At 46.8% G+C, this 13,239-nt stretch overlaps 1 protein-coding gene across 1 annotated transcript in view; it reads left to right on the forward strand.

Annotated features, from left to right (window-relative positions):
* The first annotated feature begins 5,155 nt into the window (after positions 1–5,155).
* NPC1L1 (NPC1 like intracellular cholesterol transporter 1) overlaps positions 5,156–13,239 on the forward strand; it is a 40,212-nt gene continuing 32,128 nt past the window's right edge. Inside the window, exons 1-2 of the mRNA XM_088443444.1 lie at positions 5,156–5,282; positions 5,349–6,790. Coding sequence (XP_088299570.1) covers positions 5,156–5,282; positions 5,349–6,790 — 1,569 coding nt within the window. The remainder of the gene's footprint in view (positions 5,283–5,348; positions 6,791–13,239) is intronic.

Here is a 13,239-nt window from a genome sequence, read left to right on the forward strand (position 1 = left end):
CTTCAGTTTTGTCTTCATCAAGTGAAATGCATGCTCAATCGGATTCAGGTCAGGGGATTGACTTGGCCATTGCATAACATTCCACTTTTTAGCCTTAAAAAACTCTTTGGTTGCTTTTGCAGTATGCTTCGGGTCATTGTCCATCTGCACTGTGAAGCGCTGTCCAATGAGTTCTGAAGCATTTCACTGAATATGAGCATATAATATTGCCCGAAACACTTCAGAATTCATTCTGCTGCTTTTGTCAGCAGTCACATCATCAATAAATACAAGGGAACCAGTTCCATTGGCAGCCATACATGCCCACGCCATGACACTACCACCACCATGCTTCACTGATGAGGTGGTATGTTTTGGATCATGAGCAGTTCCTTTCCTTCTCTTCTTTTCCCCTCACTCTGGTACAAGTTGATCTTTGTCTCATCTGTCCATAAGATGTTGTTCCAGAACTGTAATGGCTTTTTTAGATGTTGTTTGGCAAACTCTAATCTGGTCTTCCTGTTTTTGTGGCTCACTAATGGTTTGCATCTTGTGGTGAAACCTCTATATTCACTCTTGTGAAGTCTTCTCTTGATTGTTGACTTTGACACATATACATCTACCTCCTGGAGAGTGTTCTTGATTTGGCCAACTGTTGTGAAGGGGTTTTTCTTCACCAGGGAAATAATTCTTTTGTCATCCACCACAGTTGTTTTCCGTGGTCTTCCGGGTCTTTTGGTGTTGCTGAGCTCTCCGGTGCGTTCTTTCTTTTTAAGAATGTTCCAAACAGTTGATTTGCCAAACCTAATGTTTTTGCTATCTCTCTGATGGGTTTGTTTCGATTTTTCAGCCTAATGATGGCTTGCTTCACTGATAGTGACAGCTCTTTGGATCTCATATTGAGAGTCGACAGCAACTGATTCCAAATGGAAATGTCACAGCTAGGATCAACTCCAGACCTTTTACCTGCTTAATTGATAATGAAATAACGAGGGAATAGCCCACACCTGTCCATGAAATAGCTTTTGAGTTGATAGTCCCATTACTTTTGGCCCCTTAAAAGTGGGAGGCACATATAGAAACCGTTGTAATTCCTACACCGTTCACCCGATTTGGATGTCATTACCCTCAAATTAAATCTGAAAGTCTGCAGTTAAAGCACATCTTGTTTGTTTCATTTCAAAACCATTGTGGTGGTGAATAGAGGCCAAAATCTGAAAATTCTGTAAATGTCCCAATATTTATGGACCTGACTGTATGTGCTGTGCCTGTGTCATATATTTGTTTCCAGCGGTTGCTGCATTTTTCAGCTGCAAATTGTATTTTTTATTGTAAGCGTGTGCTTATTGGTGCGTAGATGTGGGTAGTGGGCATGCAGATGTAGTACAGTAACATAGTGGTGTGAGTACAAATTGTGACTGAAATGGCCGCAGATAAGCCGCAAGTGTAGCTGGCTGGAAAGGTCTCATTTGCATTTGCTATAACCCAGGTGTAAGTTGCACCCTGATTATGCAAACACAGTACAAATGCTGCAACAGCGCTGTAATAGTCACTCTACACTACATACTTCAGATCAAGACTGCCTCATACTCAGCTGGGGAGGACGAAGCCTGCACATACACTATGGGCCTGATTCAGACCCGCTCGCAAATTGCGGCCGCTCGCTGGCAGAAAGGGGCCGGATATTGAAATTAAGCGCTCGCACTGCGTCTCGTAAGGACGCTCTCTATGTCTTAGCGAGCCCCGACAATAAGCACTCGCTAGTGTATAAAGACGCCCCCTTGCCACTTGCAACACATGTCATCTCCGGTATTTGAAGGATTATTCTCGGTAACATCGAGAGTCATCTGAGCTGCTCGCAGCGCTTGAGGTAGACCTTACCCTCCCGCAAGTACTGCGAGCAATTCAGGGTAAAAAACAACCAAGTGACGTGTTCAGTGACGCTACTTTGCTATTATGCACACCCATTAAACTCCGTTCTGATGGTCAGACACGCCTGAGTTCGCAGCACCACTCCCCTGTTCACAAGCACCTTCCCCTGTTATCACCCACAAATGGCGCAATATGTAACTCATTCCACCGGGCAGTCCTTTCAGGGCGAGCGAGCAAAATCCGATCTCTCGTACTAGTACACTGCGACTTATACGCATGCGCAGACGGGCGACCATTGCTCTCAGGGCCTGATTCAGAGCCGGACGCTATTTGCGGACGCTCATTAAGAAAAAGGGGCTGGCTATTTAAATTGAGCACTCGCTCTTTGCAGTCTGTTGACGCCTCTATGCCTGAGCTCGCTATTTTGTAAAGACGCCCCTTGGCCACTCGCATCATACGTCATCTCCGCTATTTATTAGATTAATGGAGTACATCGAAAGGCATATGAACTGCTCGCTATTCTTGTGGTAGCATTTTCCTACCGCAATCATGCGAGCATTTCAGGCTAAAAGACAACCAAGTGACGTGGCCGATGACGCTGCTTTGTTAATTATGCACACCCTTAAAACGCCCGTTTTGACCGTTTGGCACGCCTGCGTTCGGATCTCCACTCCCCGTTTTCAAGCACCTTCCCCTGTTACCACCCACAAATGCCTCATCCTGTCACTCAAATTAGCAGGCATTCGCTATTTTGCGAGCACACGATTTCCAACCGCACTGACTGCTGGTTGGCGCATGCGCATTATAAGTTAACCCATACGCATGCGCAGATGTGCGAACATCGCTCGAAGCGAACGAGCGGCCGCTTATGAGCGGCTCTGAATCAGGGCCTCAGAGCGAGCGAGCGCAACTAAAGGTGCCCACACACATAGCGACATTTTACACGATTTGGCCGATTTCGACGAATCGTGACGACGAATCGGGTAAAAAAAGTACAAATCGTGAGTTTATACTCACGAGCATGATGCCGATGCGCGTACCCGGTCGTCGTACATCGCATCTTCTGATCTGCCGTGCTGCAGGGCAGATTAGCCAATCTGGGATACAATGCATTGGCTGCAAGATAGATCTTTAGTCAGATTGGACATTTTTAACTCCAAATCGTGATCACGACGGCAAGGGAGCTCCCGTGAAAGTTCATGAGTAAATTGGCCATAAAATCGTATCGTGAGGACATCGGTATGTGTGTGGGCACCTTTAGCGTCCGGGTCTGAATCAGGCCCTATATCTTCAAGTGTTGTCATTAAAAACTGTAAATGTTATATATATATATATATATGTATATTTGTAGCTGCATTATCTGCCAATTAAATATGACTTTTTTTTTGTGTACTAAGATTTTGAACATTTTTAGTGGCCACACTTGCAGTCTTATTCCAAATGTCTGCATAGAGGGCCTGATTCAGCAAAGATCGCTATTGCGATCGCAGCTGCGATTACGCACGCATGCCAGCTGCAAGAAAAATTATAATGTTTGCAATCACCATGCCGTCGCAGCCCAACATAAGGACGTCCACATCCGTAATACCTTGCAAGTCTGCAAAACCATCGGTAACACTGATGCCATCGGAGCCTCACGCACAATTACAACAGGTCTGACCTTACTCAGAATTAGCTAATCTCATCGCATGCAGTGAAAGCTCAACCTGCGTATGGCATCGCAGTGGCTAATTTATGCACCTCCCCTCTAACGGCATTCAAATGCACTGACACGCCTACGTTTCCCAGACAACCTCCCTATTAACACCCCGAAATGGTCACCAGTGGTGCAGAGAGGGGGGGGGAGTGGGTACTAATTACCCGGGCTTGGGCTTGATGGAGGTCCGGCACCGCTACCCCCCCTCTTACATCACAGCAGCCCAGCACATGCTGCTGTGTGCTGGACTGCACTGGGAGACTGTTCGAGGCTGCAAAGAAGCAGCCACAGCAGTCTCCAATGCCTGTGGGGGGAGCGATCACGCTGATTATACTCCGGGCTGAGGGGGCTCACTGTGCCCCCCACACCAGCGCCGCTTCGCGGCCCTGCAAAGCTTTTTCTTTTTACATAAGGGGGCATGCCCATGCCTCCCGCAATTAGGCCACACCTTTTTTACCTGGGACCGGCGCAGCTCTTGGCGGGCCTGATGGTCACTTCCTGTCAATCACTATGGGATGGGTTTCCATGGCCACTGCGATTGCAGTGTGATCACTGTGGAGCCTTCACGCAATCGCAATAGTGATCCTTGCTGATTCAGGCCCAGAGATAGCACCGTTATTCCCAGATCATTGACATTTACTTCTCTCATTGTTTTAAGCTGCATACACACGGTACGATCTGCACAACCAATGATATCGCTGACCGATTTCCCTTGAACTTTCCTTAGTGCAGGACAAACGATATTGGGTGTAAACACTGAAAGATATCTATGATAGATATCTTTCAGTGAAGTCATCCTGCCACATCTCTGAACATGCAAATCGTGATCAAATCGTCCAAGTTGGCCTGTATGTACAGACGACCATAGATAGCGTTATCGTCCATGCGGGAACGCGCATCGTTGGTTGTTCATTGATTGTTCACTGCATAAAAATGAACTATATGAACGATTTATCGTTGAACAATATCATTATCGTTAATATCGTTGATAGAAATCGTACCGTGTGTACGCACCTTCAGAAGCAGCATGTTTAAAGTGTGGAACCTGTTAAATGAATATTATATTGCTGCATTGTATATCAGAAGTATCAGTATTCAGTTTACTTGTGACACATTTACTATCTGTGAGTAAATTGTTGCTACAACTGTGCCCCTGACCCCTCCTCTCCTAGTTAATGAGAAGCAGGATTTATAACACTCCCAATTGGCTCCTGTGTAGAATACAGGTCTACAAAAAGTCAGATCTATAGCACATTGTGTGTTTGCTTGTACAGAGGAACATCCCAGCTCCTGGCACAGATATCATCCAGTCTTCCTGACACCGACCCCCTTGGGCTATTTTGAAGGGGTGAAGGATGCTGGCCAGGATTATCCTAGTGGTAATACTGGGGGCAGTGTTCCCCCTAAAGGTGGGTACTAAAGTTTATATGAACGTTAATACACAAAATGCATAAAAGTGTTCCTTGGACTATTGTTAATGTATGTAACTTGGGTGGGCCAGGTTGGGGAATGCACTGTGCACTTAGCAGGTTCATTATTGAATTCTGCTTTTCTTTTCCTTTACACATATGTTTCTGCTCTGCACTGTGCTTATAACCTGCAGAGAATATGATGTTGGACAAATCTTCCAATCAGACCTGTCCAAGTTCAGTGCAGACTCTAAACACTTCCCTTGTGGTCAGCAGTGACCCAGCCAGGCTTAATCTTCCCACCGATTTTCCCACTATCGAGTGCCGTATGTAACTTCTTTCTCCGTAGTTTTGATCTCTAACCATATACAAAGTTCACTTTGCTTTTAAAGCCTCTTCTGTCTGCTCTGCTACTGTTCGGTCTACCACTTACCCACATGTTGTTACTGTCTTGCTAATCCCCAGACAATTTATTAAATGTCTCCTTTATGTTTCTTCCATACAGGTTATTGGGTTCACTCCAATACACCAGGAGGGGTATTGTTCAATGTATGAGGAGTGCGGCCTTAATCCGGAGGCGACTGGCAGTCTGATCCCACCTATAATCCCCTGTGTGTCCAACACGGAAGCCAGGAAGCTGTCCGGGGCACATCTACAGCAGCTCAAAAATGTCTGCCCAATGATGTACACTGGAGATGATAATACATATGCATGTTGTGCTCCCAGTCAAATAGAAAGCATTCGGAAAAGCTTTGCTCTATCTAAGACCATCTTGAGTCGATGTCCATCATGTGAAGATAACTTTGCCAACATCCATTGCCAGAACACTTGCAGCCCAAATCAGAGCTTGTTCATTAATGTCACTCGTACATTTGCCACCACTATAAATGGGAAGCCTGAGCAGGGTTTACTGGAATACCAGGCTTTCTATCAGCGCCAGTTTGCCGATCAAACCTTCTACTCCTGCAATAATGTGCGTCTACCCTCCACAGGGGGTTATGCTTTGGACACAATGTGTGGAAAATATGGAGCAAAGCTTTGCACCCCTCAGCGCTGGCTGGACTTCCAAGGAGACATCAGCAATGGGTTGGCACCTCTAGCCATCGAATTCAGACTACTAGACAATGGCACTAATGTTGATGGTGGTATTGTGCCACATGGCAACAGAGTCTGGAGTTGTAGTGAATCTCCAGACGGAGAACCAGCTAATGCCTGTACTTGCCAAGACTGCAAAGAGTCATGCCCCAAGATTCCCCCACCAGAGCCTCTACCAGAACCATTCATGCTATTGGATATTGATGGGAATTTGATGGTGAGCATTGCAGTTTTTGTCAGTTTGACCTTTCTTTTTTTAGTGTTCTTGGGTATAGACTGTGTCTCAAGAAAGTGCAAGAAACGCAAAAATAAAGAAGTGCCACGCTTGGTGTATGCTGATCTGAACTGCTCAGAGAAGGTGAGCTTATTGACTAATCGCTCCATGGAAAAAACATTCCGGTGGTGGGGAACTCTCATGGCAACTTACCCTAAAACAGTTATCGGTATCTCTGTAGTTGTGGTTGTTGCACTTTCATGTGGCATGATCTTAATTAAGCTGACTACAGATCCTGTAGAACTGTGGTCAGCACCAAACAGTCGAGCTAGACAGGAAAAGGACTTTCATGATTCAAATTTTGGACCATTCTTCAGAACTAACCAGCTTATCATCACAGTGAAGAATCGCCCTTCATACACCTACAACTCTCTCTTCTTTGGGCACCTGAACTTTAGTGGGATCCTTTCTCCAGACATCCTCCTGGAAATGCTGGACCTGCAGAACAAGCTGCAGTTCATTGAAGTAAGTGACAAATGTCATTGACCAGTGACACCTTATCAACATATTCTGAATATAGATGCAATGCTATTTTTATAGTGGTCCTTTGGGGTTCACTTATTAAAGTAGATGCATAAACTGAGGTGGGAGGGATGTGAGGAGTCAGACTAGGGAGATGATACTGAGTTGGCAGCAAAACAAAAAAGCCAGTAACTTTGCACTTGGACAAACCATGTTGCAGTGCAAAGGGGTGCATTTATTATTTTTGCATGCAAGGTAATACCAGCTGCTTTTGCATGTAGCCCACAAATGCTGGACAGCTTTATTTTTACACTGCAATTTATTATTATTAATGATAAAAATAATAATAATAATAATAATAATAATAATTCAATAATGCAATAAAAAAACTAAGCACAACCATTTTCTTCTTTGGTCTTAGCAGCAGGATGGGGTTTAAGAGTTACATATGTTTGCTAACAGTCTAGAGGGTATGCAGTCGGGAAGCCGGCAGACCTAATTCCGACAGCTGGCTTCCCGACTGTCATATTCCGGCAAGGGTCTAAAGACAGGCGTTGTTATGCCGATGCCTGTCATTAGACATATACGCCGGGAGCCCGACGCCCAGCATCCCGATCGAAGGGACGCCGGGCACCAAGCGCGGATAACCGCGCGGGGGGGGGAGGGTTAGGTCTCGGGTTCCCAGGGGGACATAGGGTTAGGCACCCCCCGGGAGGTGTAGGTTTAGGCTAGGGGAAGGGGGGGTTAGCGTTAGGCACCCCCGGGGGGGTGGACTTAGGGTAAGGCAACCCCCGGGAGACTTAGGTTTAGGCGGCGGGGAAGGGGGGGTTAGGTTTATTCTGTTAGAGGGGGGATTAGGGTTAGGCAGTGGGGGGGAGGTTAGGGTTAGGCACCCCTAAGGGAGGGTTAGGGTTAGGGGGTAGAAATAGGTTAGTCAATACTTACCTTAGGACGATCGGGATTTCCTCCTCTGCCGGGATACCGCTGTCAGGATTCCCACCGCCGGGCATGGGTCTGGCGGTAAATCATACCGATTTCGTCTAGAGCAGTGGTGGCGAAACCCTGGCACTCCAGCTGCTGTGGTACTACATATCCCAGCATGCACTGTCAGAGTTTCAGCATTCTCTAATAGCAAGGCATGCTGGGATATGTAGTACCACAGCAGCTGGAGTGCCAACCTTGGCACTCCAGCTGCTGTGGGACTACATATCCCAGCATGTCCTGCCACAGTTTTAGCATTCCCTTACAGCAAGGCATGCTGGGATATGTAGTCCCACAGCAGCTGGAGTGCCAGGGTTCGCCACCACTGGTCTAGAGCCTGTTTGTGAATATCATCTACATTAAAAATTTTCCAAGTGTGGACGGTTTGATTGCCCATAATGATATTTGCATCACTATAGGAGACATTTTTTTGCTAAAATGTTTATTGTTTTAGCTGGAAAATACCTTTAAATAAATTTGCATTTTTATTCCCATTCTCAACATAAAAAAAGACGTGCACACAGATTGCTGTTTCCACAGTCTTACTAAACTCAGGGGCACTGAGGAGGAGGGGGGGACTTGATTACCCAGGCCAGGGTGTATTGGAGGGGACCAGGTCAGCTGAGCAGGTTCAATGTGGCGCCAGTGTCATGGAGGCCACCAGCCTACCAGAAAAAAAACACTATGACCAGTCCACCACCTCTCACACCTATTTCCTCCAATCATGCCTGATTTACACTACTGAAAATCTTTAAATTGAATAGATAACTTTCTCAGAATCAGATAATTGATCCAACCAGGCAAACAAAACAGGATAGAATAGCTGCTTTACAGCACTGGACATCCTATTCAGTCATTGGCCAACTTATATACACATAATCAAGTTTTCAATGCAATGCACCAGTGGTTCCCAAAATTTGCATTACAGTGCTCTGTAGTATCAGCATTTTTTCACCGCACCCCTAGGGCCTGATTCAGAGCCGGACGCAATTAGCGCTCGCTCGTCCAGAAAATAGGGGTGGTTATTCAAATCAACCGTTCGCCCTTTGCGGTTTGTTCACGCCTCTAGGTCTGAACGAGCGAACAAAACTTGCGGTCGTTTTTTGAAAAAATACGCCCCCCTGGCCGCTCGCATCCTACGTCATGTCCGCTATTTATTAGATTAATCGAGTACATCGACCAGCGTATGAACTGCTCGCTATTCTTGGGGTTGGATTTTGCTACCACAATTTTGCGAGCAGTTCTGGCTATAAAATAACCCAGTGACGTGGTCAATGACGCTGCTGTTTTAATTATGCACACCCATAAAACGCCCGTTTTGACCTTTAAGCACGCCTGCGTTCAGATCTCCACTCCCCGTTTTCAAGCACCTTCCCCCGTTACCACCCACATACGCCTCCTCCTGTCACTCAAATTATCAGGCATTCGCTATTTTGCGAGCACATGAATTTCGACCACACTGACTGGTTCACGCATGCATATAACGCGATCCGTACGCATGCGCAGTTGGGCAAACATCGCTCAGAGTGAACGAGCGGCCGCTTACGAGCGGCTCTGAATCAGGCCCTTAGTCCAAAAGTTCCTTATTGTGAAATTCAGAAAAAAAAATATTCAATTAAGTAAATTGTACTTACCTGACATCCTTAGTCTCAGTGATGTGATGGTTGCTCTTCTGTTTGTCCACATATTTTATGAGTGGCAGCCACCAGCACCGGTTTTGCCTGTCACATTGCCCATAAATTGATTGATTTTGTCCTGGGCCACCACCCTGTAGCACCCCTGCAAGAAAGCCACAGCACCCATTTTGGGAACCACTGCAATATATCCAATGTAAAACAAATCTTAAAACACACGTGAAAAAACACTCATAGAGAAAAACTGAAAACTTTTTACTTAAAGTGCGGTTGGCGCAATGGTTAGCAATGCTGCCTCACAGCACTGAGGCTATGGGTTATATTTACTAAAGTGCAGGTAGAATCTGATTGGTTGCTATGGGCAACAAGTCCACTTCTAAAAACCCACGCTTTAGTACATATACCCCTATGAGTTCAATGCCTGGTCATGGCTGATCTGTATGTAGAATGCTCACCCCATGTTTGTGTTGGTTTCCTTCCACATGCCAAAAACATACTGGTAGGGTAAATGGATTCTGATCCCAAAAATTTACCCTAGTGTGTATATGGTATTTGTGCCCATGGGATAGGGAATATAGATTGTAAGCCAGGGACGGATTGGGGCTGCTGATCAGCCCTGGCAGTCCCCCTGCCAAAAGGGGTGTGGCCTCACCACAAAAGGGGCGTAGTTACACTTCACGGGGGCGTGTCCCGCGAGTCAATGTGCTGCAGAATTATTTGTGTGCTAAAGATACAAAGTAATAGTTCTATACAGGGCCGTAGAGAGCTGGGCCGGGCGCGGATACTTTCGGGGGCGTCGTCTAATGTAAGGAGCCATGATTACGGCTCATTACATAAAAAATTAGACAAAATAGTATTTGCTGCGCTGCTCCACAGGGTTGTGGTGGGGGGAGTATTGTGACCCTGATACAGCTGCAAATCCAGGAGTGGGGTGGGGTGGGGTGGGGTAGTGTGATCAGTGTGATTGTCCTTTCCCTCTACACAGCCAGAGTGGACTGATGCTGCTGAGGGGGCTGGTGGCGGATCTGGGCCCCTGCCGAGCCCCTCCATCAAGACCCGATAATTAGTACCTACGCCCCTGGTTCTATAGTTGTATTAGGCTGGACTATTGTGATGCTTACATTTATGCAGAATGAGCCTCTTCATCTTCTGCACAAATCAGGCACTTCTAGGGCCTGATTTATTAACGAGTTTTGGGGTCTATTTACTAAGCAGTGTTAGGAGAAGTGAAAAGTGAAGAGTGAAAAGTAATAAGGTGCCAGCCAATCAGCTCCCAACTGTCATTTTTAAAACACAGCCTGTGAGATGACAGTTGGGAGCTGATTCGCTGGCACCTTAATGGTGGGTACACACTACACGATATGCTCCCTGAGCGATATCGTGTAGTGCTGTCCCCGGCAGGCTGTGCTCAATGTCGTTCATGACATTGAGCACAGCCGCTGAACGATATCATTAACGATATCGTTCAGCGCCAGGCTCTCTCCTCCATTCCCTGACATGCAGCAACCTGACGAGATCGTCAGGTTGGCCTGCATGTCAGCCTGATGAACGATGATGACGAACGACCGGCGGGAACGCGTGTCGTCGTCATCGTTCATCGTTTTGATGTTAGAAATGGATGATAAAGTGGACGACTGAACGATAACGATATCGTTATCATTCAGTCGTCCACTTTATCGCCCAGTGTGTACGCACCATATCACTTTTCACTCTGTCTCCTAACACTGCTTAGTACATAGACCCCCTATCACCGAAACAAGTGATAAATGTCACTGTGTATGATGATAAATGGTGATCCAGCCAATCAGCTCCCAACTGTCAACTGTTAGAAAAATGATAGTTGGGAGCTGATTGGCTGGAGCACCATTTATCATACACAGTGAAATGTATCACTCGTTTTGGTGATAAAACTCGTTAATAAATGAGGCTCTTATTAGTTTGCAGAGATTTTGCATACAGGTGGAGACAGAGGGCCTGATTCAGAGCCGCTTGTAAGTGGCCGCTCGTTCGCTCTGAGCGATGTTTGCATAACTGCGCATTAGGGATGAGCGGGTTCGGTTCCCTGAGAACCGAACCCACCCGAACTTCGGGGATCCGGGGCGATCCGAGCCCAAGCTCGGATCTCCCTGTCTGCCCCGGATCCCTCTCCCGAGGCAAAACCTCGAGATCTGCTGTCGGATCTCGAGGTTTTGCCTCGAGCGGCCATTTAAAAAAAAATGCCTTTGCCTTTAAAGGGCAAAGTGCTGATTGGCTGGAAGTACCGTTCTATAGAAAGGTACTAAGTTCGTGGATCGCGTTTTCGTTTTGTTTTTTTGCCAAGTCCGGGGATGCCTACTTTGGAACGAAGAGGACAGAACCTTGCATAGGAGATGGTGAGTATGTTTTTTTTCACAGGTCCCCTATGGATACTTTACCGGACAAGTGGACCGATGCTACAGGTTACATAGTTGAGTATGTGTACATGTGTGTGTGTGTGTATGTATGTTTAATAAACTTATACTGTCACGGTGTGTGTGTCCTGTGTTTTTTTAAACATTTTTTTTACAGGTGAACTACAGGTACTAGTGGGCCCTTAATGCCCTGCATGCTGGTACTTGTGGTTCTCCAAGTACCAGCATGCGGGGCAGGCTAGCTGGGACTTGCAGTTCTACTTGTAAAGACAATGTTTGATATTCTTTATTTACACCACACCACACAATCAACCCGCCACCCACCGCCACCAGGGGTGGCGGGGATAGCCCCGGGCTATCAGCCTGGGCCTGGGGTGCCCTGGAGAGGGTGACCCCTTTATTGGGGGGGTCCCCAGCTCTCCAGGGATCCCCGGCCTGGGCTGACTAGCGGTCAGGGCTGATGCTGCGGCTGGGGGGCCCGGTGAAAGGGCTCCCCTGGCTGTGGCATCAGCCCCCCGCTAGAAAAAGTCCAGTGCTGGTCCTGGAACATACAGGGGAACCCTACTAATTTTTTTCCCCTGTATTTCCAGAACCAGGACTGGATCAGAGCCCAGAGCTGGTTGCGCAGAATACGGGGGACCCTACGTCGTTTGTCCCCGGTATTTTGGCAACCAGCACTGGTTCTGACTAGCCCGGTGCTGGTTGTGCTTAAGTACAGGGGACCCCTACGTCGTTTGTCCCCTGTATTTAAGCACACCCAGCACTGGGTTACTAATGCCCGGGGCTGGTTGCTCTTTTTTGGGGGGGTGCACGCCATTTTTTTTCCTTTTTTACACAGGTTTTTTTTTTTTTTTTTACCACAGCAGCACAGACGGGTCTCACGGACCTGTCATTGCTCTGTGCCAATCACACAGATGCATGTAGCACGGATCTCCCGGGTTCGTGCTACATGCAAATGGGCACCATAACGCTGATTGGCTTCCTGTCTGCCACTGCAGTGCCACTCCTAGATGGGCCACGTGTTTGTGCCGCCCACTTGTGTCGCTTAGCATAGTCATCCAGCTACCTCGGTGCAACCTTTTGGCCTAAAAACAATATTGTGAGGTGTGAGGTGTTCAGAATAGAGTGGAAATGAGTGGAAATTAATGTTATTGGGGTTATTAATAGCGTAGGAACAAAAAAAGGCCCATTTTATGTGATTTTAGCGTTTTTTTTTATTTTTTAAGAAAAAATCCAGATCCAAAACACAAAACCCAGAACCCAAAACACGGAAGGGTGGTTTTGGCAAAACCAATCCAGATCCAAAACACGAAGAAAGATCCAGATCCAAAACCAAAACACAAAACACGAAAAGTGGCCGGTGCACACCCCTACTGCGCATGCGTATGGGTCATAATGCGCATGCGCAAACCAGTCAAATCGTGAAATCGTTCGCTCGCAAAACAGC

This window comes from Taudactylus pleione, unplaced genomic scaffold (assembly GCF_031769625.1).
Source record: "Taudactylus pleione unplaced genomic scaffold, aTauple2 ptg000329l, whole genome shotgun sequence".
In the NCBI taxonomy this organism is placed as follows: domain Eukaryota; kingdom Metazoa; phylum Chordata; class Amphibia; order Anura; family Myobatrachidae; genus Taudactylus; species Taudactylus pleione.